The sequence below is a fragment of the Schistocerca serialis genome, chromosome 4 (assembly GCF_023864345.2).
Source record: "Schistocerca serialis cubense isolate TAMUIC-IGC-003099 chromosome 4, iqSchSeri2.2, whole genome shotgun sequence".
Classification (NCBI taxonomy): Eukaryota; Metazoa; Arthropoda; class Insecta; order Orthoptera; family Acrididae; genus Schistocerca; species Schistocerca serialis.
In genome coordinates this window covers 72736994-72760815 of record NC_064641.1, presented here as the reverse complement: position 1 = coordinate 72760815, position 23822 = coordinate 72736994, and the positions used below count along the sequence as shown (strand labels likewise).

At 43.7% G+C, this 23822-nt stretch overlaps 1 protein-coding gene and 1 non-coding gene across 2 annotated transcripts in view; both read left to right on the top strand.

Moving 5' to 3' along the window:
- Window positions 1-9212: 9212 nt before the first annotated feature.
- On the top strand, window positions 9213-9287 carry Trnas-cga (transfer RNA serine (anticodon CGA)). Its single transcript has one exon. It is a non-coding gene; the product is annotated as a tRNA-Ser (tRNA).
- A 2514-nt stretch (window positions 9288-11801) lies between these two features.
- Window positions 11802-23822, top strand: part of LOC126474242 (loricrin-like) — a 63604-nt gene continuing 51583 nt past the window's right edge. The window contains exons 1-2 of the mRNA XM_050101706.1: window positions 11802-11940; window positions 12746-12927. Of these exons, the coding sequence (XP_049957663.1) occupies window positions 11802-11940; window positions 12746-12927 (321 nt within the window). The remainder of the gene's footprint in view (window positions 11941-12745; window positions 12928-23822) is intronic.

Sequence of the window (23822 nt, the reverse complement as noted above, 5' to 3'; positions counted from 1 at the left end):
AAAAGGCCGGAACTATCGGCGTTTCTTGCGGGTGACATTGCCTCCCCTGCTGGAAGAAGTGGCATTGATGATACGAGGGATAATGTGGCTTCTAAGTGATGGTCCTCCAGCCCACTTCGCCGTTAACGTCCGGACGCATCGCAGTCGTGTCTTCCCCGATCGGTGGGTCAGACGAAGGGGTCCAGTTGCATGGCCTACTCGTTTACCGGATCTCAACCAGTATGAGTCCTGGTTATGAGGCTATCTAAGAATTACCGTGTATGCAGAGCCCATTACAAATGTGGAGACACTGGATCGGTATATTCATGGAGCTTTCGACACTGTTCAGATGCAGCCTGGACGATTTGAACGTGTGAGACAGAACATCCTGTGGCGCGTGCATGTATGCGTTGAGACACATGGAAAAGCAGTTTCAGCACATACTGCATGGTACAGCACATATTAAGCCGCAGTCTCTGTAACAACGTATGATTAAATAAATGGTCTCTAGCATGGGAACCATGTATTTCCGGACATAAGTTCATTACACATTTTTGTTCCATATCCTATCATCGATCAGACCCTAGAGTTTGTACGCGGTGGAAAAAATCACCCTGTGTGTGTGTGTGTGCGTGCGTGTGGTAAGCCCCTAAAAGGATGTGGTATATACGCTTTAGGTGTTTCCCTGGGGCTCCGATGACTTTAGTTGCTCTTCAACAATATACATAGTTCCTTACGTATTTGACACTGACATGATAGTGCTTTGATATTATACAAACTATAACAAATATGACAGTATATCACACGTTCTCAAAAAATTATTAAAAGGATTTTCAAGTCCATAGTTACCCACACTTGAGAATCATCATATCATCATCGTCATCACCATCATCATCATCAAGCCTTCGTAATCCACTACTGTATGAACGCTCCCTCCATACTTTTTCACGCAGTAGGGTCATTAGCTATGCAAGACCATGCTGCTCCTGCACGTTTACTAATATCGTCTATCCTTCATCCATCAGGTCGTCTGTAGTCCTGGGTTCTAACCTACCCACTGCTTAAATTTTGAAAAAAATCGTCAGCAATGGCACCCAAAGACTGCTAGTATAAGGTCAACCTTAGTCCGTCAAGAGGCTCGTCGGTGAGGGCAGAAGCGCGGACAGAGGTTCAGGGCACTCTCTTCGTTTTGGATTGGGAAGAATCAACCACTATCTACGGCATGAGGGTGAAGAAGGCAATGGAGACCGATGCGTTCAAGACACATAAGGTGTGTCCACAGGACATGTGGCCTGTAATTAAGGAAGTGTCATGATGAGCTCCCCTTTGACAAGGGATTCCGAATTAGTCCCCCATTTTCATTTCTGTGGGGGCTGCCAATGGGAAGGTGACCACCACGAAAAGATGAGAGAGACAACGAAAGGTTAATACTCTATGAGTTGGAACGTAGTATGTCAGAAATTTGGGTGTGGTAAGAAAGCCAGAAAATCTGAAAATCGAAATTTAAAGGCTCAGTCTAGATGTAGGGCAGATCACTTAAATGAAATGCAAAAAAGATAAGGATTTCTGACGAGACGAATATAGGGTACTTTCAAAATCTGCAAAAAACGGTATTATTCGTTATGAAATATCCTCATACTGAGGAGTGATCAAAGACATATTTAAAAGAATAAGTTTACTAAGAAAATGAAACTCGAAACTTCTTGGCAGGTTAAAACTGTGTGCCGGACTGAGACTCGAACTCGGGACCTTTGCCTTTCGCGCGCAAGTGCTCTACCAACTGAGCTACCGAAGCACGACTCACGCCCCGTCCTCACAGCTCTACTTCTGCCAGTATCTTGTCTCCTACTTTCCAAACTTTACAGAACCTCTTCTGCCCGCGAAAGGCAAAGGTCCCGAGTTCGAGTCTCGGTCCGGCACACAGTTTTAATCTGCCAGGAAGTTTCATATCAGCGCACACTCCGCTGCAGAGTGAAAATTCTCATTCTTAAAATGAAACTCAACTATCATTGGTGTATACCCACAGAAATACAGCAGAAACATCTCACCTGATATGTTGTGGAGTGCCTACAGACGAGCCCCAAAGTCTTAGTACCGGCGGCATGAAGATCTGTGACATTACTGGGCGCGTATGGCCGGGATATGGCAGCTGACGTGCTGCTTATGCAGACCAAGACGAATTGGGCCGAGTCTGTCAGCATGGAGCGATGAGACGAAGCTGCTGGTATTGCCAGCTTGTAGCGCTCAGACTAATTGTCAGCGCGGATGAATATCCAAATGGCATTGCGAGGGCACGTGACCTGGTGTAGCAAAACAGTGCCCTGCCGACAGCGGTCTCGCCTGTTGGCGAGGTTGGCGCTCCCGGACGCTGTGGAGGACACGCGTAAACAGCCCAAGACGAAGTAAAATATCTTGGTTTTGAAGAGAACCGTTTACCCACGTCCTCGTGGTGTTGTGGTGGCCCGCATGACCTACCTGCTGCGCGGAGGAAACTATTACCAGACGAATACAACAGTTACGAATAGGAAGGTAGGAAAGAACATGAGTTACTGTGAACAGTTCAGTAATGGGGTTGTTCTATTCAGATTCGACAGAAAATCAATGCCGGAAACAATAGTTCAGGTATTCATGCCAACACTGAAAGCAGATGATGAAGGGAAAAAGAAATTAATGAGGACAACGAATTGATAATAGGTTCGCAAAGTGAAATGAAAATCTAATCATGCGAAATCGGAATGCAATTATAGGGGAAGGAATAAAAGAAAGAGATATGGGAGAGTATGATTTTTTTAGTAGGAACAAGAGATGAGAAAGGCTGATAAAAAATAAATTTAAGTTAGTAAAAACTAATGCACTGTTCAAAAATCACAAAAAGGAGAAGATATGCTTGTAAAACGCCTGGAGATACGGGAAAGCTCCACCTGGATTACATTATAGTCAGACAAAGATTTCAATATCAGATACTGGATTTCAAGGCATACCTAGGTGTAGATATAGACTCAGATCAAAATTTTGTGATGCAGCATAGACTGAAGTTTAGGAGAATCAGACGGAAGAATCAGTGCGGAATGTAGTGGGGTACCAAATTTAGCGGAAGAAGACTGGGTATCTCTGTAAAGGGCAATCACAGGAGTTGGCTCTCTGGCTCTGAGCACTATGGGGCTTAACGTCTGAGGTCATCAGACCCCTAGAACTTAGAACTACTTAAACCTAACTAACCTAAGGACATCACACACATCCATGCCCGAGGCAGGATTCGAACCTGCGACCGTAGCTGTCGCGCGGTTCCAGACTGTCAGGTGTTGGAAAGACAAAAGTAGGTACAAGGAAGGTAACTGCGAAAATCTTTGTATAACAGATGATATACTTCAAATGATCGACGGAAGAAAGAAATACAAAACTGCTCAGGATAAGGCAGGAATACAGCAGTATAACTCAGGGATGAAATAAACAGGAAGAGTAGGCAAGTCGAAGCAAAATGGCTGTAGGAAAAATGCCAAGAAATCTGAAGAGAAATAATCGTCGGAAGAACTGACTCAGCTTGTAAATAACTCAAAACAACCTTCGGTGAAATTTAAAGCAAGGATGACAACGTTAAGAGTGCAATGACAATTTCATTGTTAAACGCAGCGGAGACAGCCAATAGGTGGAAAGATAAATTGAAGACCTCTGTGAGGGGCAAGACTTGTACAATGACATGACAAAAGCAGAGTCAGAATTTAAAAGAGCATTGGAAGACTTGAGATCGAATAAGGCAGAAGGGACAGATTGCATTCCATCGGAATTTCTAAAGTTACGGGGGAGAAGTGGCTACCAAACAATTACACAAGTCTGTTTGTAGTTTCTAAGAGACTGGCGACATATTTTCATACTTTCGAAAAATATTATCCATCCAATTCCGAAGACAGCAAGAGAAGATCAAAGCAAGAGCCACCGCACAACAAGCTTAACAGTTGTTGACAAGAACAGTATCCAGAAGAATGGAAAACAAAATTGAGAAACTTTTAGATTACAGTCAGGTTGGCTTTAGGAAAGGTAAAGGCACCCCGAGAGGGAGTTCAGACCTTGCGCTTCATAACGGAAGCAATACCGAAGAAAAATCTAGGCGTCCTCGTAGGAATTTTCGATCTATAAAAATGGTTCGAAAATGTAAAATGGTGCAAGATGTTAGAAATTCTGAGAAGAAAAGAAGTAAGTTATAGGGAAAGAGGAGTCATGTACAACATGTGTGAGAGCCAACAGGGAACAATAAGGGTGGACGAAGTGCTCAGATTGAGAAGGGGGAAAGACAAGGACGGATTCTTTCACCCTTGCTTTGAAATCTATACATCTAAGAAACAATGACAGAAATAAAAGAGAGATTCAAGAGTGGAATTAAAACTCACGATGTCAGGTTATCAATGATAAGGTTGCTGATGACATTGCGATCCTAATTGAAGGTGAAGAAGAATTATAAGAGTGTTGAATAGAATGAACATAGAATATGGACTGAAAGTAAATAAATCTAAGAAAAACAAAAGTAATGAGATGTAACAGAAATGAGAATAGCGTGAAACTTATCATCAAAATTTGTGATCTCAGGTCAGATGAAGTTAGTTAATTCTACTAACTTTTATGCGTAAGAACCCATGACATACGAAGGAAGGAGGACATAAAAAGCAGACCTGCACAAGCAAAGGAGGCATTCCTGGCCAAACGAAGCCTTCTACTACTGAACATAGGCCTTAATTTGAGGAAGAAATTTCTGAGAATATGCCTTTGGAGTACGGCATGGCATGGCAGCGAATCACGGACTATAGCCAAATCGGAACACAGAAGAATGTTTAAAATTAGATTGAGTGTTAAAGTAAGGAATATTGAGATTCTACACGGAATTAGCGAAGAAAGAAACATACGGTGAAGACTGACAAAAAGAAGGGATGGCATGACAGGACATGTTTCAAACAATCAGGCAATAACTACCATGGTACTAGAGGACGTAAAAGCTGTAGCGCAAGATAGAGATCGACATACGTCCAACAAATAATTGACAACGTAGGGCGCAAGTGCTACTTTAAGATGAAGAGATGGGCGCTGGAGAGAATTCGTGGCGGGCCGCACAAATCAGTCAAAACGCTACGTGAAAAAAGAAAAACGAAAAAGGTGCCAAGACGTATGCCTACCATACATCACCACAGTATGTGCAAGCTTGGCCACTCGTTAAAGGATGGTGACCTGATGGTTGTAATTCTTGCGTTTCGGAGCGAACCGTTTAGCGCACATGGGGCGCTGTAGTAGGCAACCCATACGTGTTCCCAAACCCAACAACACCTTTGAATACGACTGCTGTGGGAACTTCATCATCCATATTGAACCATGAACCAGTATAAACGTTTCGCTTGGTCGGGTGACTCACGTTTCTTGTTACACAAGATCGATGCTCTTGTCCAGATACGCTGTCGTCCAGGCGAATAGTTGCTGGAAACTTGCTCCGTACCACTGATGCAGGCCGGCTTTACTTCCTTTCTACCAAAATCCACCTGTGCCAAGGCTATCTTTCATATCTTCTGTCCCTTGTTCTCTTGATAATTGAGTGCATACTTGATTCAGTAAATGAAACAATTTTAATGTCTTTTAGCAACAATTCATATTGTTATAGCGACCCCAGGTTTCTTTCATAGTCTGGTGGATCCCGTTGGCAATATGGCCGTATGAGGTCCGGCACTCATATTTTCATGCTTAATTGGTCCTATCGGTTGCGCGACCTTGTTTTCTTTTAATTCCTGTAATCTTATGGAGACCTTTCTATAACTGTGGGTCCTTGGGGACAAATTCTGTAGCGTCTCAGGGATACGTTAAATGTTCAGCCGACGTCTAGCATTGTAGTCCAGTTATCAGGGAGTGAAGAGCACGGGCGTTCTATCATCTAAATCTTTAAACCCGGGACACTCAGCGGTCAACGTTATTATGACCCTATTTCGTTTCCCATATGCGTGTTTACAGAGTTTCGTTCGCCTCTGACTATTTTTATGACTGAAATGCGCAACCACAACGACAGCGTAGATGGAGGAACTTTTGAAATAAGAGGATATTCAGTGAATTGACTGGCCTACCCGTTCCACCAACATCGAACGCAAGTGGAATGTCTTGGGAATAGTATTTATTATACATGTTTATTTTTGGCTTTGGCGAGCATAGTGGTTAGAAAACCAGCATTTACAGCAGTAGTTTTAATAGTGCCGAGTTAACATAAGTGCACTTTTCACAACAGAACAATGATAAGAATGCGAAGCCTCAAATTAAATTCTTTATATAAATTAAAATCACAAATTTATGATCCTGATTTTGAACCAGATGGCTCCAGAGGAAACTGACACCCACGGCACTTACAATCGAAAGCTGGACAACGGCGTCGTTTACAAAGATAAATTCTTAACAAAAAATAAAAACACATTAGACGTCCCTGTTTTCGAATCGCGCTGGTTCCTTGTGAGCACAAGATCCAAACAAAGTTAGCTCGGAAGAGGGGGGAGGGGAGAAGGTGAGGGTACTAGCTAATGTCTGATTGTACTCAGTGGTAATGGTCTAAGAAAGGCTGCGAAACAATGCGATAGACCATGGTGCCATATTGGAAGACAGAGCACATCAAGACCTTGCACAGAATTAAGAGGACAGTCGGCTCCACTCCCCATCAAACTCCAGCAGGCGTCCACAATATATTAGCAGTGTTTTCCACCTTGTCTATAAGGTGCGCAAAATTACTTGAACATGGAAGTCTGGAGTGAAAGCAGACGCCACGTAGTTTAGCATTTGACTGAACAGGAAGTTTTTACGGGCCAAGCTGAAGTTCAGATAAGACGTAACTGCGACGTTTTCTCGTGAATATCATCACTGCAGATTTTTCGGGCGACAAAGTGAGCCCATTTCCTAATTACTTTGCCACCAGCTTGATGCATGTCGTGAAGTCATACTCTTGTTATTCGACAAAAGCACGACTAATGGGCGTCGATAGAAACGTCATCCGCGTACTGATGAACTTGGATATTGGGGCTAAATAGAACATCTAGGTCGGCGACATAAAGGATGTATAGTTAGGGACTCAATCTGCATCTTATCGAAGATCATGGGACACTATGTGAGGCCCATATAACACGTTGTGCTGCTACACTGAGATGATTTCGAAAAATAATGTACTTTGTTTCCGGAGCGTCTCGGTGGGGAACAATGAAAGTTTCTCATCCATTATTTCGCCATTTTTTTGGGTCACCACTCTTATGACTGGTTTGATGCGGCCCGCCACTAATTCCTCTCCAGTGCTAACCTCTTCATCTCACAGTAGCACTTGCAACCTACGTCCTTAATTATTTGCTGGATGTATTCCAATCTCTGTCTTCGTCTACAGTTTTTGCCTTCTACAGATCCATATGGTACCATGGAGGTCATCCCATCACGTTTTAACAGATGTCTTATCATCCTGTCCCTTATCAGTGTTTTCCACATATTCCTTTCATCGCCGATTCTGCAGGGAACCTCCTCGTTCCTTACCTTATCAGTCCACCTAATTTTCAACATTCGTCTGTAGCACCACATCTCAAAAGCTTCGATTCTCTTCTGTTCCGGTTTTCCCACAGTCCATGTTTCACTACCATACAATACTGTACTCCAGACGTAAATTCTCAGAAGTTTCTTCTTCAGATTAAGGCCGGTATTTGATATTAGTAGACTATGTCCTCCTTGCTCCGTCCGTCAGTCGTTATTTTACTGCCTAGGTAGCAAAATTCGTTAACTTCATCTACTTCGTGACCACCGATCCATGTTAAGTTTCTCAATGTTCTCATTTCTACTACTTCTCATTACCTTCGTCTTTCTTCGATTTATTCTCAATCCATATTCTGTACTCAGTAGACTGTTCATTCCATTCAGCAGATCATATAATTCTTCTTCACTTTCAGTCAGGACAGCAATATCATCAGCGAATCGTTTCATTGTTATCCTTTCACCTTGAATTTTAATTCCACTTATGAACCTTGCTTTTATTTCCATCATTGCTTCTCCGATGTACAGATTGAACAGTAGGGGCGAAAGACTAAACCCTTTTTAATACGAGCTCTTCGTTCTTGGTCGTCCACTCTTATTGTTCCCTATTAGCTGTTGTGCATATTGTATCTGACCCGTCTCTCCCTACATCTTACCCCTAATTTTTTCAGAATTTCGATCATCTTGCACTGTTTTACACTGTCAAACACTGTTTCCAGGTCGTCAAATCCTTTGAACGCGTCTCTATTTTTCTTTAGTCTTGCTTGCATTATTAACCGCAACGTTAGAATTACCTCTCTAGTGCCTTTACCTTTCCTAATGCCAAACTGATCGTCCTCTAGCGCATCCTCAAGTTTCTTTTCTATTCTTCTGTATATTATTCTTGTTAGCAACTTGGGCGCATGAGCTGTTAAGCTGATTGTACGATAATTCTCGCACTTGTCGGCTTTTGCCGTCTTCGGAATTGTGTGGATGATATTTCTCCGAAAGTCAGGTGGTATGTCGCCAGACTCATACACTATACGTACCAACGTGAATAGTCATTTTGTTTCACTTCTTCCAAAGCTCTTTTAAATTCTGATTCTAATACCGGTTCCCCCATGTCTTATAAATCGACTCCTGTTTCTTCCTCTAGCACATCAGACAAATCTTCACCGTCATAGACGATTTCGATCTATTATCTCCAACTATCAGCTCTCTCGTCGGCATTTAACAGTGGACTTCCCATTGCACTCTTAATGTTATGACCCCGTTCTTTTAATGTCAACAAAGGTTGTTTTGACATTCCTGTATGCTTAGTCAGTCCTACCGATAGTCATTTCTTTTTCGATTTCTTCATATTTTTCCTGCAGCCATTTCCCTTAGCTTCCCTGCACTTCCTGTTTATTTCATTCCTCAGCGACTTGTATTTCTGTTATCCTGAGTCTCCCAGAACTTTTTGTACTTACTTCTTTCATCGATGAACTGAATTATTCAGAATGATATTTTCACTCTGTAGCTGAGTGTGCGCTGATATGAAACTTCCTGGCAGATTAAAACTGTGTGCCGGACCGAGACTCGAACTCGGGACTTTTGCCTTTCGCGAGCAAGTGCTCTGCCAACTGACCTAATCACGACTCACGCCCCGACCTCACAGTTTTACTTCAGCCAGTACCTCGTCTGTAGGTAAGAGACGCGGTACTGGAGGAAGTAAAGCTGTGAGGACGGGGCGTGAGTCGTGCTTGGGTAGCTCAGTTGGTAGAGCACTTGCCCGCGAAAGGCAAAGGTCCCGAGTTCGAGTCTCGGTCCGGCAAACAGTTTTAATCTGCCAGGAAGTTTCGATTGAAATATTTCTTTTGTTACCCATGGTTTCTTCGCAGTTACCTTCTTCGTACCTATATTTTCCTTCCCAACTTCTGTTATCGCTCTTTTTGGGGATGTCCATTCCTCTTCAAATGTACTGCCTATTGAGATATTCCCTATCGCTGTATATACAGCCTTAGAGAACTTCAACCGTATCTCGTCATTCCTTAGTACTTCCGTATCCTACTTCTTTGCGTATTGATTCTTCCTGACTAATGTCTTAAACTTCAGCCTACTCTCCATCACTACTATGTTGTGATCTGAGTTTGTATCTGCTCCTGGGTACACCTTACCATCCAGTATCTGATTTCGGAATCTCTGTCTGACCATGATGTAATATAACTGAAATCTTCCCGTATCACCTGGCCTTTTCCAAGAGTACCTCCTCCTCCTGTGATTCTTGAACAGGGTATTCGCTATTACTAGCCAAAGTTTATTACAGATCTCAATCTTTCTCTTCTCTCATTCCTTGTCCCAAGCCCATATTCTCCTGTAACCTTTTCTTCTACTCCTTCCGATGCAACTACATTCCAGTCCCCCATGACTATGAGATTTTCCTCTCCCTTTAGATACTGTATTACCCTTTCAATATCCCCATACACTTTCTCTATGTCTTCATCTTCAGTTTGAGACGTCGGCATGTATACCTAAACTATCGTTGTAGGTGTTGGTTTGCTGTCGATTCTGATGAGAATAACCGTATCACTCAACTATTCACAGTAACACTCTCTGCCCTACCTTCCTATTCATAACCAATCCTACTCCAGTTATACCATTTTCTGCTGTTGTCGATATTACCCTATACTCATCTGACCAGAAATGCTTGTCTTCTTTCCATTTCACTTCACTGATCCCTACTAGTACTATATCTAGATTGAGCCTTTGCATTTCCGTTTTCAGATTTTCTAGTTTCCCTACCACGTTAAAGCTTCTGACATTCCACGCCCCGACTCGTAGAATGTTATTATTACGTTGATTACTTAATCTTTTTTCTCATGTTAACCTCCCCAATGGCAGTCCTCTCCCTGAGATCCGACTGGGGGAATTTTCCGGAATCTTTTGCTAAAGGAGAAATCATCATGACACTTCTTGAATTACAGGCCACATGTCCTGTGGATACACGTTACGTGTCTTCAATGCAGTGGTTTCCATTGCCTTTCGCGTCCTCATGCCGTTGGTCTTTGTTGATTCTTCCGCCTTCAGGGGTAGTTTCCCATTTGCCATACCGGGAGCAGTCCGCCTTCGTGACATTCCATCCGTGAGACGGCCTCCAGGCCGCTTCAAGGGCTGTGTGAGCATTGATATTAGAAGAGCGTAGTGATTAGGCTCCACAGCATAAGAAATACAAGTCCACGAGAGAAGCGAGTAAACAGATGCCGAAGACAGGTCGATGGCTGACGGCTGCTGACCCAGTAGCGGATGTACCGTAGGGGAACCACCATTGAGGACTGTGATGAAGTCGTCGAAAATTTCCATAATCCCGACATCCAGTCATTTCTTAAACGCGCAACCCCATACTCTGTTGTGTGCGTTAGAATACCAACAGAATAGGAAAGGAGGTGCCAACTCCTGTACCAAAGCGTACTACCGTTTGAGAGGAATATACGACCACGGTCGGTAGTAGATGGTTATTCCACCAGGAGAGACAAGAACCTGACAGGTATCGCTTGAAAGCTTTCAATAGCATGATGGGTTATCTGTACTGGGGTGTGGTACAGCACATTATTGACCATCCTCTCTTTCATGTAGGTACGTCTAACATCCTCGAAATCAGACGACGGTATTTGATTGAAATCATGTCTCAGAGTTGGCTGCCATTGCTGTCTTCGGCGCCCAAAGTTCATTTTGAAGCACATCCTTACTGGCGATAGCATATCGCGCATTCCATTGGAGGATCGTAAATCGCAGCATAACCTTAGGAACGTGTAAATAATTGTCTTGTCGGCCGATCTGTAAAGTTCGAGATGACTGTGTCTTCGCGTCTTCAAGAAAGCGCAGGGATAAACCATATGTTTTTGACAATGACATATTTGCTATTATCATGAAGCGGCGATAGTTGTTTACCGTACTGAGGAGGATATGAGATGTGTGGTAGAGAATACTTTCAAAGACGGTGAGAGATATAATATTCTAGTTTAATTTTTGAAAATCTCTGTCGTCAGTCTCGTCTGGGAGCGTCGCCATTTCGATGAACCTCTCGTGCCAGAGACGGAACTCGATCTGTCTGTTGGCTGTAAGCCATTATGATGATACCCGGCTTCCTGACGGAGAGAAACCAACTGGGGTGGCGCCAAAGGCGGTGATGGTCTCGAGGAATAGTCCTGCGTAGCGAATGGCTTTTCTGGTGGCAGCCTTGGAGGTAGTGGCAGAAAATCCATGCGACTTTGGGTTCTGGGAGGTTGTTGTAGGGGAGATGATTAAGTGTGGTGTGAGCTGTGCAGGCTGGAGCTCTTGTGGACGTAGAAATGCCACGTACGACGTACCTGAAACTGGGTGCTGACCAGAGAAATTTAACCAAGTTGGAAACGTCGCTGTGCACGAATCTGGTAACTGTTGCTTACCGCACCTGCTGCAACGAGTATGGCTTTTGCACTGGTTCGTCCAGTGAGGAAAACACCAGCGACTGATATATTGGGGCGACGTACGGTTTCACCAAACAGCATATCCCCAAGATGGCAAAATTTTAGGGTAAAGTTTACGGACGAAAAATTACCACGCAGCCATGAGGCGACGCCGTTAATTCAGGATTCGATTGATGTTTCTAGGTGTAGCGCTCAATCTTTTCAACAGAGTACGTGCTTTCCATTTCGTCCACTAGCCTCTTATCTGTCAGACTAACGTCAGACTAACGAATAATGCCATGCGTGTGGAGCAGGAAATTGCAGATATAGGCATCGAACTTATGGTCTTTGAGAACGGAGACCTCCATCAAACTGCTAACAGCCGCAGTGGACTTCATTTCTATCTTTGTTTCTGGCCGATGGGATAATTTTGACAATATCGTGCTTTAAAAAACAGCTGTTGTTATCTAAGCTTTCCACGAAGACAATGTAAAGGGCTGCATTATATCGACTGTAGCCACTGTAGACACTTGCCTGCCCAACCGCTTCTGGAAGGGTCGAAGGATGACCTTGGGAGTGTTCTGTATTTCTTTACACTGTGCCACCAGTAGAAAGTGGATCTGAACACACAAGACAAGCTTACCACAGTGTGGGACAGTGTTAGAGTCGACACAGAACTGTTTACCAAGGGGGCCGCTTTGCTACTGCTGGTAGTCATCTGTATCGACTTCAAGAGCTAAACTGTTACGCTCACAGTGCTGGCTGACTTGCTGACTGACCATGGTGTAGTTGCTACCGTTCTTGATGATGGTGCTGTTGTTATTGTCGTTATTTTTTTGAAATTTCAGTAGCTCAAACTGTTACTGGTGGGCCAGTTGTTGCTGCGGAAGTTGTAGTAATTGATAATTCTGGTACAGGAGCTGCTGTTCCTGATGACAATGTAGCCCCCGTTGTTGTAGACATTGCAGGTCCGGCTAGACTTCACAAGGAATTGCAGACGTCGTCTGGTGGCAGATTACGACTGCCGCCTGTATGACACGCCCAGTGTCAGTAGGACAGGCCATTTGTAAAGTTAACTATGAATCACTGCCGCCGCAAAAGTGTGGCTAGTATGCAGAAAAGTTTCTACTCTACAGGTAGGACGATACGAGTATAGAAACACTAAGAAGACTGTGAAGAGTACGAATAGCAACGTAAACAACACACGACCTCGCGGAACGCACCACAAAGTGCTCGCTACGATAGCTTGCCCGAAACTGTTGGTGGGAAGTTGTATCGCAACACGTTCATGCGCATCAACGACTTCAACCAGCTGGCAACCGCACTGGTGGCAGAATGGAACGCCCCGTCACAAAAACTACTTTTCAGCATTGTGGCGAGCAAGGGAGCACGTTGCAGAACATGCAACCTATGAAGAAGGAGATGCCACCTTTTGTAATGTCCGGGGGACCATCGTAAATCGCGATGAATTCTTTGTAATTTCTGTCTTTCAGTAAAAATAATTTGTGTTCGTCTCACTGGGTATTTCTTTCAGTTATCTGATGGTGAACTGTAGCAGTTTTTTTCTATGTATTGTCCAAACTTCATAGAACTATGTTACTTGGTAGTAATATATCATGCGAAAGTTACTTTCGTCCTTAAGTTCTGCCCATCAGTGCAGTTTAACTTGTAAGTAGGCTTTTCAGCTTTTTATGTTGGTAACGCCACGTTGCTCTCTGTATGAAAATCACTGACTGTGATGTGTGCAATCTCTGGCTGGTTGGCATTGTTGGAATTTTCGCTATTGTAGTGTTGGGCACTTGGATGTGAACAGCGCGTAGCGTTGCGCAGTTGGAGGTGAGCCGCCAGCAGTGGTGGATGTGGGGAGAGAGATGGCAGAGTTTTGAGAGCGGACGATCTGGACGTGTTGTAACATGCGCTAATGCACACGATACTCTTTAAAGCCTGTACTATGGTAAGTTGACGGGCTTCACCTTAAGAGAAAGGATTGTTGTATAGATGTTGACCGCGTGTACTTGAATGGAGGCAAATCAGACTTACACCCACTCAGTAATAACAATGATACGTCAAGCAACTCCGGAGTGCAACCACACATTAGGACGGACAAAAAACAACACAGCAGATGCTACCAAATTGTTAATAATACGGTCGCCAGCCTAATTAGGCATTAACTGAGTTTCTTCCCTGTACAAGTTGATGTACGTTCAAGCATAACAACACGTAGTAACACTGCATTCTATGGTAAATTTTAGAACCGGAAAATCTACTGAACTGATAATTTCACTTTCTGTACCAATATGGATAAACCATAAATACATAACATTACACTATAATGTTTACTACAAAACTTCGTACTATCCATTGATCTGATTAAAATCGGGCATAGGTTACCCTAGAAATAGCACTTTCGAAACACACACACAATGTCGATTTTGATAAATGTAAAACACTGATAAATTTTGGTTTTATATTGACTTTAACTTTGCTGGTCAAATCAGTTCAGTACACTTCAGAATTCAAATGAATAAAAAAGGGTGGGGGGTGGGGGGGGGGGAGGGGGGGAACCTGAAACTGTTATGATCACTGTATTGAAAATTTTGATTATTGACATCATTAAGCACTCAAGATTTCCAATATATGAGTTACTACTCTTTTTGTCTTATTTCCTGCTCATTTAACTACCATTATTTCTGCCTCAGAATAATTAAACTTCATTACTAATTCAATTTCAAAATTATCTTCCAACTTTGTCAGGCCTATATTATTTACCTATATATTCATTAACAACAAAGTTCTTTAAACATCATTCTAACATAAATAGGTGTCTGCAGGTAATTATTATTAACATAAACTTTGAATCTTCATTTCGGGACACACGGATTGCACAACATGTGGAAAGGACCCTGGCTAGGTTAGTTGTGAGGATAATTAAATGATAGGACAGTTCTGGTGAAATTTAAGTTGTTATTGAACAATATGGAACAAAAATAACACTGGTCCACACGAATACAGTACTAAAAGTTTCAACCTGTTCGTATCGATGCGGCGGTCGGCAGGCGGCGAGATGGCGAGGCACAGAGCACGCATACAATCACAGCAATGGCTCTTGATGTATCGGCACTTTGCTTCTTCTTAGCGTCGCAATACTTTTCCGTTTAGTGCCTATGGAATATTGCCATGCTGTATAGGCGTCGGAAACGGCACATCCGAGGCTCAACGAAATCACGTTTTCCAGGAAAGCCTCCTCGATCCAGAACGTGTTTCTCAGACCGATGCCCAACTCCGACTACTACTGCTGAGCCCGTTATGCCGTGCAGCGCCCGTGTGCATTTTCCCGCGCTCGCCTGCCATCCACCTTTTACCACTCCCCTACAGACAGGGTATTCACCCGAGGTTTTGCATTCTGCATATCCTAATACATTGCCTACGTATGGACCAGACGCACAATTACAACTTTGACATCTTTCAATAGTTCCAACGTTTCTTACATTTCAATTCTGTTATAATATTGCTTGAAATTTGACATAAACATTAATATTCACATCGAAAGTTGTTTATAGTTTCCTTAACATAATGGCATGAAAGAAAAAAGAAATGAAATCAGAACATCGATTACACTAATCTATCGAAATTCAGAAGAAAAAATTATTATATGTACAATGGTACAGCGTTGTTGTTGTTACAGTGTGTCCGTCAGAAAAACGAAATTTGTAAGACCGGGTGTCATGAATTGATATACTACATATATTATGAGTTTTGAACACTATTAAGATAAATACATTGTTCTCCATCGAAATCTTTCATTTGCTAACTGTGCCTTCAGTAGTTAGAATCTTTTATTTAGCTGGCAGTATTGGCGCACGCTGTCTTGCAGTAGTTTAAGTAACGAAGATTTTTGTGAGGTAAGTGATTCATTAAAGGTATTGGTTATTGTTAGTCAGGGCCAATCTTTTGAAGCGACTATTGAAAGTCAGATTGCGTTGCGTTAAAAGAAATATTCCGTGTCAGTTTACTGTTGATCAGAATAAGTAAAGAGAGAAATGTATGAGTACGTTCAGTTTTACTCAGCTGGTGGAAAATCAAATAACGTAAGAGGTTTACCAGCACTGTCATTCATTATTTTTCTAAGGGGGTGTTTGAAACTCAACGGCTCGTCTCTCATGCGTCGTAAGTACAGATTTTGTTGAAATGCAAACACTTTCTGTGTATTAATCCTATACAAACTGGAAATTCACAGATAGTATTCCGTTGTACAGTTTCGTTCACGACTTGCGCATCACCTGTTGAGCTCTAGATAAAGACTGTTCCTTCCTTTGCCTGACTGAAATACAAGATTTTTCCACGCAGTTGATGATAATTTTTGTGAATGACTCTTATATTATGTAGAGGAGGCTTATGGGTCTACAACTTTTTGCTGTTCTACTTCTATGTTTTACTGAAGAAGAACCTTGTACCAATTCAGAGAAATTCTGTCGTACTCCAATCGTTGTGTGAACAGTTTACTTATTTCGTTTTGCGCGACTTTTCCTCCAGCGTCAATCATCTTTAGAGAAACATCATGCATCTGCCAGCACTTTATATTTCTCCGAGCTTGAAATGTCTTTGTACACCCCATTTCATAACTTCCTTTCTCCGTCTCTGATGTAACTATACGAACATTTACACAAATCTTGGAATGTTTGTGCAACTTTCTCTCTTAATGACTGTGCCATCTGCCCTCTTGGCGTTGAAGCGTATTATCTGTCCAGCACTGGTTCTTGTGTTGTTTTCTTCGAACATTTGTCAATCGTTTATTTATCCAAATTTCCATTCTAGACTTTACATCTCTCGAAGATGTTTAGGAATAGTTCTGTTTAAACATACTACATCACGTTCCTATTATGGTTTGTGTGAGCCTCCCATCTTATCTTCAGCAGCTACCTCGTTCCATTTACAACAGATTTCACGGTAAAAACAGTATCTGCTTTACGAAAAATGTAAAATATTATATTTGTTTCTATACGTATCTGAGTCGCGTTGTATTGCGTTGTTACGAAGCTGCAAAATGCATAATGTATTATTTACATGATTTTCATTGTCAGCTGATTTTCAAAAATATCAGTTCGTACACAATCGCATCCGGGTTACTTTTCTGAGCAGTGCGACTTGGAGCATTTCCTGCTGCTAGCATCCTTTACTCCCGCCTCCAGAGAGGTTCACCCTCAAAGTAAGTACTGTTCCAGCTCGCCTTAGCGAGCAGCGTATAGGTGCCTCGTTCCCGTCTCCAATCGCAGTCCGTCCGCGCGCGATGGGATCGCAGACCGGTGCAGGCAATGGGCGAGAGAGCTGCCGAAGTTTGGCGCGAGGTGTTCGAGCGTGAACATTGCCAACTTCTGCGTGACAATCTCCCCAGCTTCACGGCTGACTAACGAGACGACGGTTGAGTGCTGCACAGGGCTACACGAACTTTTCTAACTACCCAACTCTCGTAGGTGCCACTTGGCTAAGTAGGAAGAAGAGAACGGTACATTCGAAATTTGTAACATCACGTCACAGATAAGTGTAATGTACATTGTGGCCAAAATTCAACAGAGACTGTAATCAACAGACGTTGTGTGCTGTCGTGCAATTTGTCTCAAGCTGCATACAACTACAGGAGCAATGCAACGACATAACATGGGTTTGACCACCCTTTATAACATATTTTCGCGACATTCCTACTCCTTTTTGTTATATACAGCAACAACAGCATGCTAAGTTGACACTAAGCTACACTGCTGAATACAATATTCGACGAGTGCGAATAGGGCTGTTTATATTCATTGGTAACAAGACTGGCACAAAACGAAGCCTACGCAGTGCAATATATTCCCGCAATAACAAAAAGAGAATATCACGATGGCCATTATATCGGTCTCCTGAGTACTATGAGACGTGAAAGTTCCTGGCACTTTAAAACTGTGTGCCAGACCGAGACTCGAACTCGGGACCTTTGCCTTTGGCGGGCAAGTGCTCTACCAAATGAGCTACCCAAGCACGACTCACGACCCTCCCTCACAGCTTCAATTACGCCAATACCTCGTCTCCTACTTACCGAACTTAACAGAAGCTCTTCTACGAACCTTGCAGAACTAGCACTCCCGGAAGAATGGATATTGCGGAGACATGGCTTAGCCACAGCCTGGGGATGTTTCCAAAATGAGATTTTCACTCTGCAGCGGAGTGTACGCTGATATGAAACTTCCTGGCAGATTAAAACTGTGTGCCGGACGGAGACTCGAACTCGGGACCTTTGCCTTTCGCGGGCAAGTGCTCCACCAAGCTGCGAGGGCGGGTTGTGAGTCGTGTTTGGGTAGCTCAGTTGGTGGAGCAAAGGTCCCTAGTTCGAGTCTCGGTCCGGCACACAGTTTTAATCTGCCAAGAAGTTTCATATCAGTGCACATTCCGCTGCTGAGTGAAAATCTCATACTATGATACGTATCAAATAGCATGTTACAGTGCTACAGAGGTTTCCTGAACTTATTCTATGACAAGAAATTGATAGTAAATGTAAGAATACATGATGTATTGCAGAGAAACGCCGCAGATGCCCATAACAGCGTTAAGTTTTGTTCGCTACACTTCGAACCGTACCAGTTTATGAGTGTGTAAAAGACCCGTTTCCTTAGCCGAGGTACCGGCAGGAAGAATTATGCCGGCACGGTAGCACAGCGTTTTCGGTCAGACGGTTACCTGCCCTCTGTAATAAAAAACTGGGTTGATGGATCAACGATGGCCGGCCGGCGTGCCCGAGCGGTTCTAGGTGCTACAGTCTGGAACCGCGCCACCGCTACGGTCGCAGGTTCGAATCCTGCCTCGGGCATGGATGTATGTGATGTCCTTAGGTTAGTTAGGTTTAAGTAGTTCTAAGTTCTAGGGGACTGATGAACTCAGCAGCAGACCCATAGTGCTCAGAGCCATTTTTTGAACAACGATGAACTTGAACAAGTGTCATGGGACGTCCGCGCCGAACAAATAGAACGAACAATAACGAAAAAAATGAGATAATAAAAGAAAAAAAGGGTAACTGACGCATGTCTAAGCGGTGATGCTCGACTAGGAGGTAAGCCGGTTCGACTCCAGGCTGTGGATCAAATTTTCGCAGACAGTATTTTGCGATCAACGGGGTGGCAGAGATGGTTGCGTCAAGTTCCTGGTGCCAATGTCGTGAATTAAATTTCAAACCTCTCCACAGCATCTCATACAGTGAGGGCATGTGACACTATTGTTGGTGAGCCGTCCGCCAGATGCTGGGTTTAACCTTGGTGGCCTCCTTGGTGCTATTCGGTGGGAGCAGACTGTGTCAGGGCACCGGGATTCACCTTCTTCCTTCTCTCATCAACATCATACAACACTCTGATAACATTACACTGTACACGCATCCATTACATTGACCTACACTCAACAAATACACACATGACACAACTCTTAGATATCCGCGAGGAAAGGGGCCAATATGCAAGGAGGGAGACTCAGCTAACAACGCCATGCAGCATTTACATTTTAATGCGCATAACAGGAAACTGGTATGGAATGAAATATTTATACAATTCATCGTGTTATACAAGCCGCTACAAATGTACCTGAAGAGAAAATTACGACACACGTGAGATAATAAAACGTTAAAAGCAATAAACGTGTATCCTGATCCAAAAGAAATAATTCCGCAATTGTTGCGACATCAACACACAAATGTCGTGATCTTTTCAACACGTATTTTGAAGAAGTAATTATATCAAAATTATTAGTGTATTGAGAAGTTGAATGAATTGGAAGAATGTGCCAGTCAAGGGCCTCCGTGCAAAATTGTATGCATGTCAAAGAAAATGCGTGTCATAACAAGAACGGTCAACAACAAGAATATATGTTTCTTAGACATGAAATACAGTAGTTATACCCTCATGCATTCATCGGAGTAAGACGCAATTATGTACAGCGTCGAGGATATTTCTCAAGAATAAATTGTAGTTTATATCATTTGTGGTGAATTTTGTCTCTATTTACACTAATTTTAAAATGGTCCTGGTCTCTTGATACTTCAGTAACGCTTGGGACGCTAAAAAATAGTAACTGTTTCATAAATTAGGTAGAAAAGTAATTAAAAACAAACATTAATTTTCGCCACATATGGCGTTAAGTGACAGCTGGCTTTCTCGCCGTTTGGAGCGCTACTGTCCCTTCAACTGTCAGGCAACATCCAACATCTTTTACAATGGTGACTGTCGCGATGTATATGTTAGACTGGGGGTTGACTGAGTTCCAGTTCGGAACGATTGTAGGCAGTAGTTCATATTCCATCCAGGAGATTTCATTTGTCCCCAGATCCAGTGCCAGAGATGATGCTGATGATGTTTGGATTGTGGGGCGCTCATCTGCTCGGGTATCAGCACCCGTAGAAATTCACAACCTTTTCTCAGTCCAATCTTGCCACTTGCATGAATGATGATGAAATGACAACACAAACACCCAGTCATCTCGAGGCAGGTGAAAATCCCTGACCCCGCTTGGAATCGAACCCGGGGCCCCGTGCTAGGGAAGCGAGAACGCGACCACGAGACCACGAGCTGCGGAGAAATGCCAGAGATGCCATCATAACGCCTACATATCAGGGAATCATTAATCCCAGAATCATATCTCTGGTATCTTAAAGTTGAGTGACAGGGACCATGTAGCTCTGAAGTGTAATGACAGGGTAAATCAAGTCTGTGTACATTGCATATGATACCTTACTACTGACATAAGGTTTATACAGTGCTGTGTTGTTGTTTGTTGCAGACTGAAATCGACTTAGAAGGTTACTGCTATTTTTGAGAGTAGGCTTATAGTCAAAGGTACAGTATTTCGTCACATTAAAGTGACCCCCTGTCAAAAGCATGAATAACCATCTCATGCTGCGCGACACGTGCAGGAAGAGTCAATGGCGTCCTGAAATATACCGACAGGGATGTGGAGCCTCGCCGACTCGTCACGTGGTCAGATGTGCTACATTTCATGGTCCTAACAGCCCGATCGAGATGATCTTACAGATTCTCAACTGGATTTAAGTCTGTAGTGTATGGTGGCCAAAGGAGTGCGCTAAATTCATCTTGGTGCTCTTCGAACAACGTACATACGATCACAACCATAGGCGGAAGCATAAGCGGCCGAAGACTCTACTAGCTGGGGCATAACCACCTACGGCAAGCTAAAATACATCCACAAGCGACAACAGCGGCAAGCCCCTGCATATCAGCTACGTTGACTGGATATGCCAGCTGCTATTAAAGCCGACCAACAGGCTACAGCACGGAAACCGACAACCTCGCACACTGACGCTCAAACAAATCGCCAACATTACCCTACACTGTGAGTGTTATATATGACCTATCGGAAAAAAACGATGAACCTGTTACAGGTATGATGATGCTGACTGAGAAATCAACACTGGCACCCAGCAGCAGCCGCAGAGTAACCGTCGCACAACGCCAAAGGTTTCCAGAATGAGATTTTCACTCTGCACTGGAGTGTGCGCTGATATGAAACTTCCTGGCAGATTAAAACTGTGTTCCCGACCGAGACTCGAACTCGGGACCTTTGCATTTCGCGTGCAAGTGCTCAACCACCTGAGCTACCCAAGCACGACTCACGACCCCTCCTCACAGCTTTAATTCCGCTAGTACTTCGTCTCCTACTTTCCAAACTTCACAAGCAAAGGTCCCGAGTTCGAGTCTCAGTCCGGCACACAGTTTTAATCTGCCAGGAAGTTTCATATCAGCGCACACTCCGCTGCAGAATGAAAATCTCATCCTGGAAACATCCCCCAGGCTGTGGCTAAGCCATGTCTCCGCAATATCCTGTTTTCCAGGAGTGCCAGTTCTGCAAGTTTCGCGGAAGAGCTTTGTGAAGTTTGGAAGGTAGGAGACGAGGTACTGGCGGAATTAGAGCTGTGAGGACGGGTCGTGAGTCGTGCTTGGGTAGCTCAGTTGGTAGAGCACTTTCCCGCGAAAGGCAAAGGTCTCGAGTTCGAGTCTCGGTCCGGCACACAGTTTTAATCTGCGAGGAAGTTTCAACGAGAAAGGTATCGACCTGCATGATACCCACTATTAACAAAGCCTACCTTGCCTGACCTGTCGCAGGCAGCAAGAAAACCGCTACTGTTCTTACAATCCGACTCAACTGCCGCAGAGGTTTTTTTCCCTTGGCAATTTTTTTCCTCTGACCTTCAAACCGCTACCTTTCGTTCAACTTTCGACCCAATCCATCTGCAGATGAGCGCGTATAAATGGTTAAACCCAACCAGACGTTTCCAAACATCGCAGTGCCTACATCCTGCGACACCTCACTTTAGTGAATACTAACCCTTATGCAGAGACGGCAGTAGACCTTTTGCGTTGGCTATCATGCCGGTGTGGGCGTGGAGGGGCTCCACCTCTTACTTTAAAAAAATTAAAAAAATGTTCCTACGTGGCTAGCTGTGTGACACGTTGGATTGTCCTGCTATTAAATGTCACCGTTAAAAGTAAAAACTAATTGCATGCAGGAGTGTACATAGTTCCCAAGGACAGGTGCATACTTTTGTTGATCCATAGTGCCTTTTAGAAAGACGACATTATGTAGGGAATGCCGCAAAAACATTCCCGTTACTATAACGCTCTCTCGTCCGTCCCGGACCCTTCCGACGATTGTTACAGAGTGTTTTCTTCCAGACGTTTCACGGCGTATACGCCAACGGCCATGTGTCATCTGAACGCCCAGTTACGGCATTAACGTAGAAACTCCAGCTTTCGTCGCTGACGAGCGGCAGTCAGCATGGGTGCACGAATCAGGCGGCTTCTGCAGAGGTCCATTCGCAGGAGCGTTTGCAGAATAGTCGTTGAGGAGACACTGTTGCCAGCCGCTTGGTTCATCTGGGCGGTCAGTTGCAGACATCTGCGCAGCCGCCGGTCAGTCCTGTCAGCTATAGCCTGTGGTGGGCAAGTTGCCTCGGCGCCGATTTTGGATAGCGCCATTTTGTCATGGACGGTATACTTTAACCACGGTGGCATGCGAACAACTTACAAACTTAGCCGTTTCGGAAATTCTTTGACGCTCGGCCCGAAAGCCTTTTTCGACGCCATAACCCGCTTCATTTCTGCATTGAGACAAAGACTGCGCTGTTTTCCGCGTCCCCTGGAGACCTTTTCTGTACCGTAACCCCCTCTGGTAGTACTGCCACCTGCCGTCTGTGGGCGGTCATTTCTCTTTGACCTCGAACACAGGAGCTTGTCTCGTTAATGTGACTAGACTCTGTATTATAGAAGAGGTAGACTTCTTTCAAAAATAATTGGAATCTTTTTCACATGAAACAACTACATTTACGAGAAAATACACCCGCACTCTGATGAGGACGCAGAGTAAGACTACTATCAACTATAGAAACTGACAAATGTCGGCAAATTTCAGGGCAAAATGATGTTGAGCATGCTACTGCGATTTAGGGAAAGATTTTCACAATACTAACTTTTCTGTAAGTTCAATGTATTCTGAAACTTCCTGGCAGATTAAAACTGTGTGCCAGACCGAGACTCGAACTCGGGACCTGCAAGATTCGCAGGAGAGCTTCTGTAAAGTTTGGATGGTAGGAGACGAGGTACTGGCAGAAGTGAGGCTGTGAGGATGGGGCGTGAGTCCTGCTTGGGTAGCTCTGATGATCCTCGGCCGGGCACTGGGTGTTGTGTGTCCATCATCATTTCGCCGACACGGTAGCCCAGCCTGATCAGTCAGAGGGTTAGCTGCCCTCTGTAATAAAAAACTGAGTTAATCGATCAACGACGAACTTCAACGAGTGTCTTACGACGTCCGCCCCGTGCAGATGCAACGAACGAAACCGAAAAAAATGAGATTTAAAAAAAAAAGAAAGAAAGAAAAGAAAAGAAAGATGGTAGAACA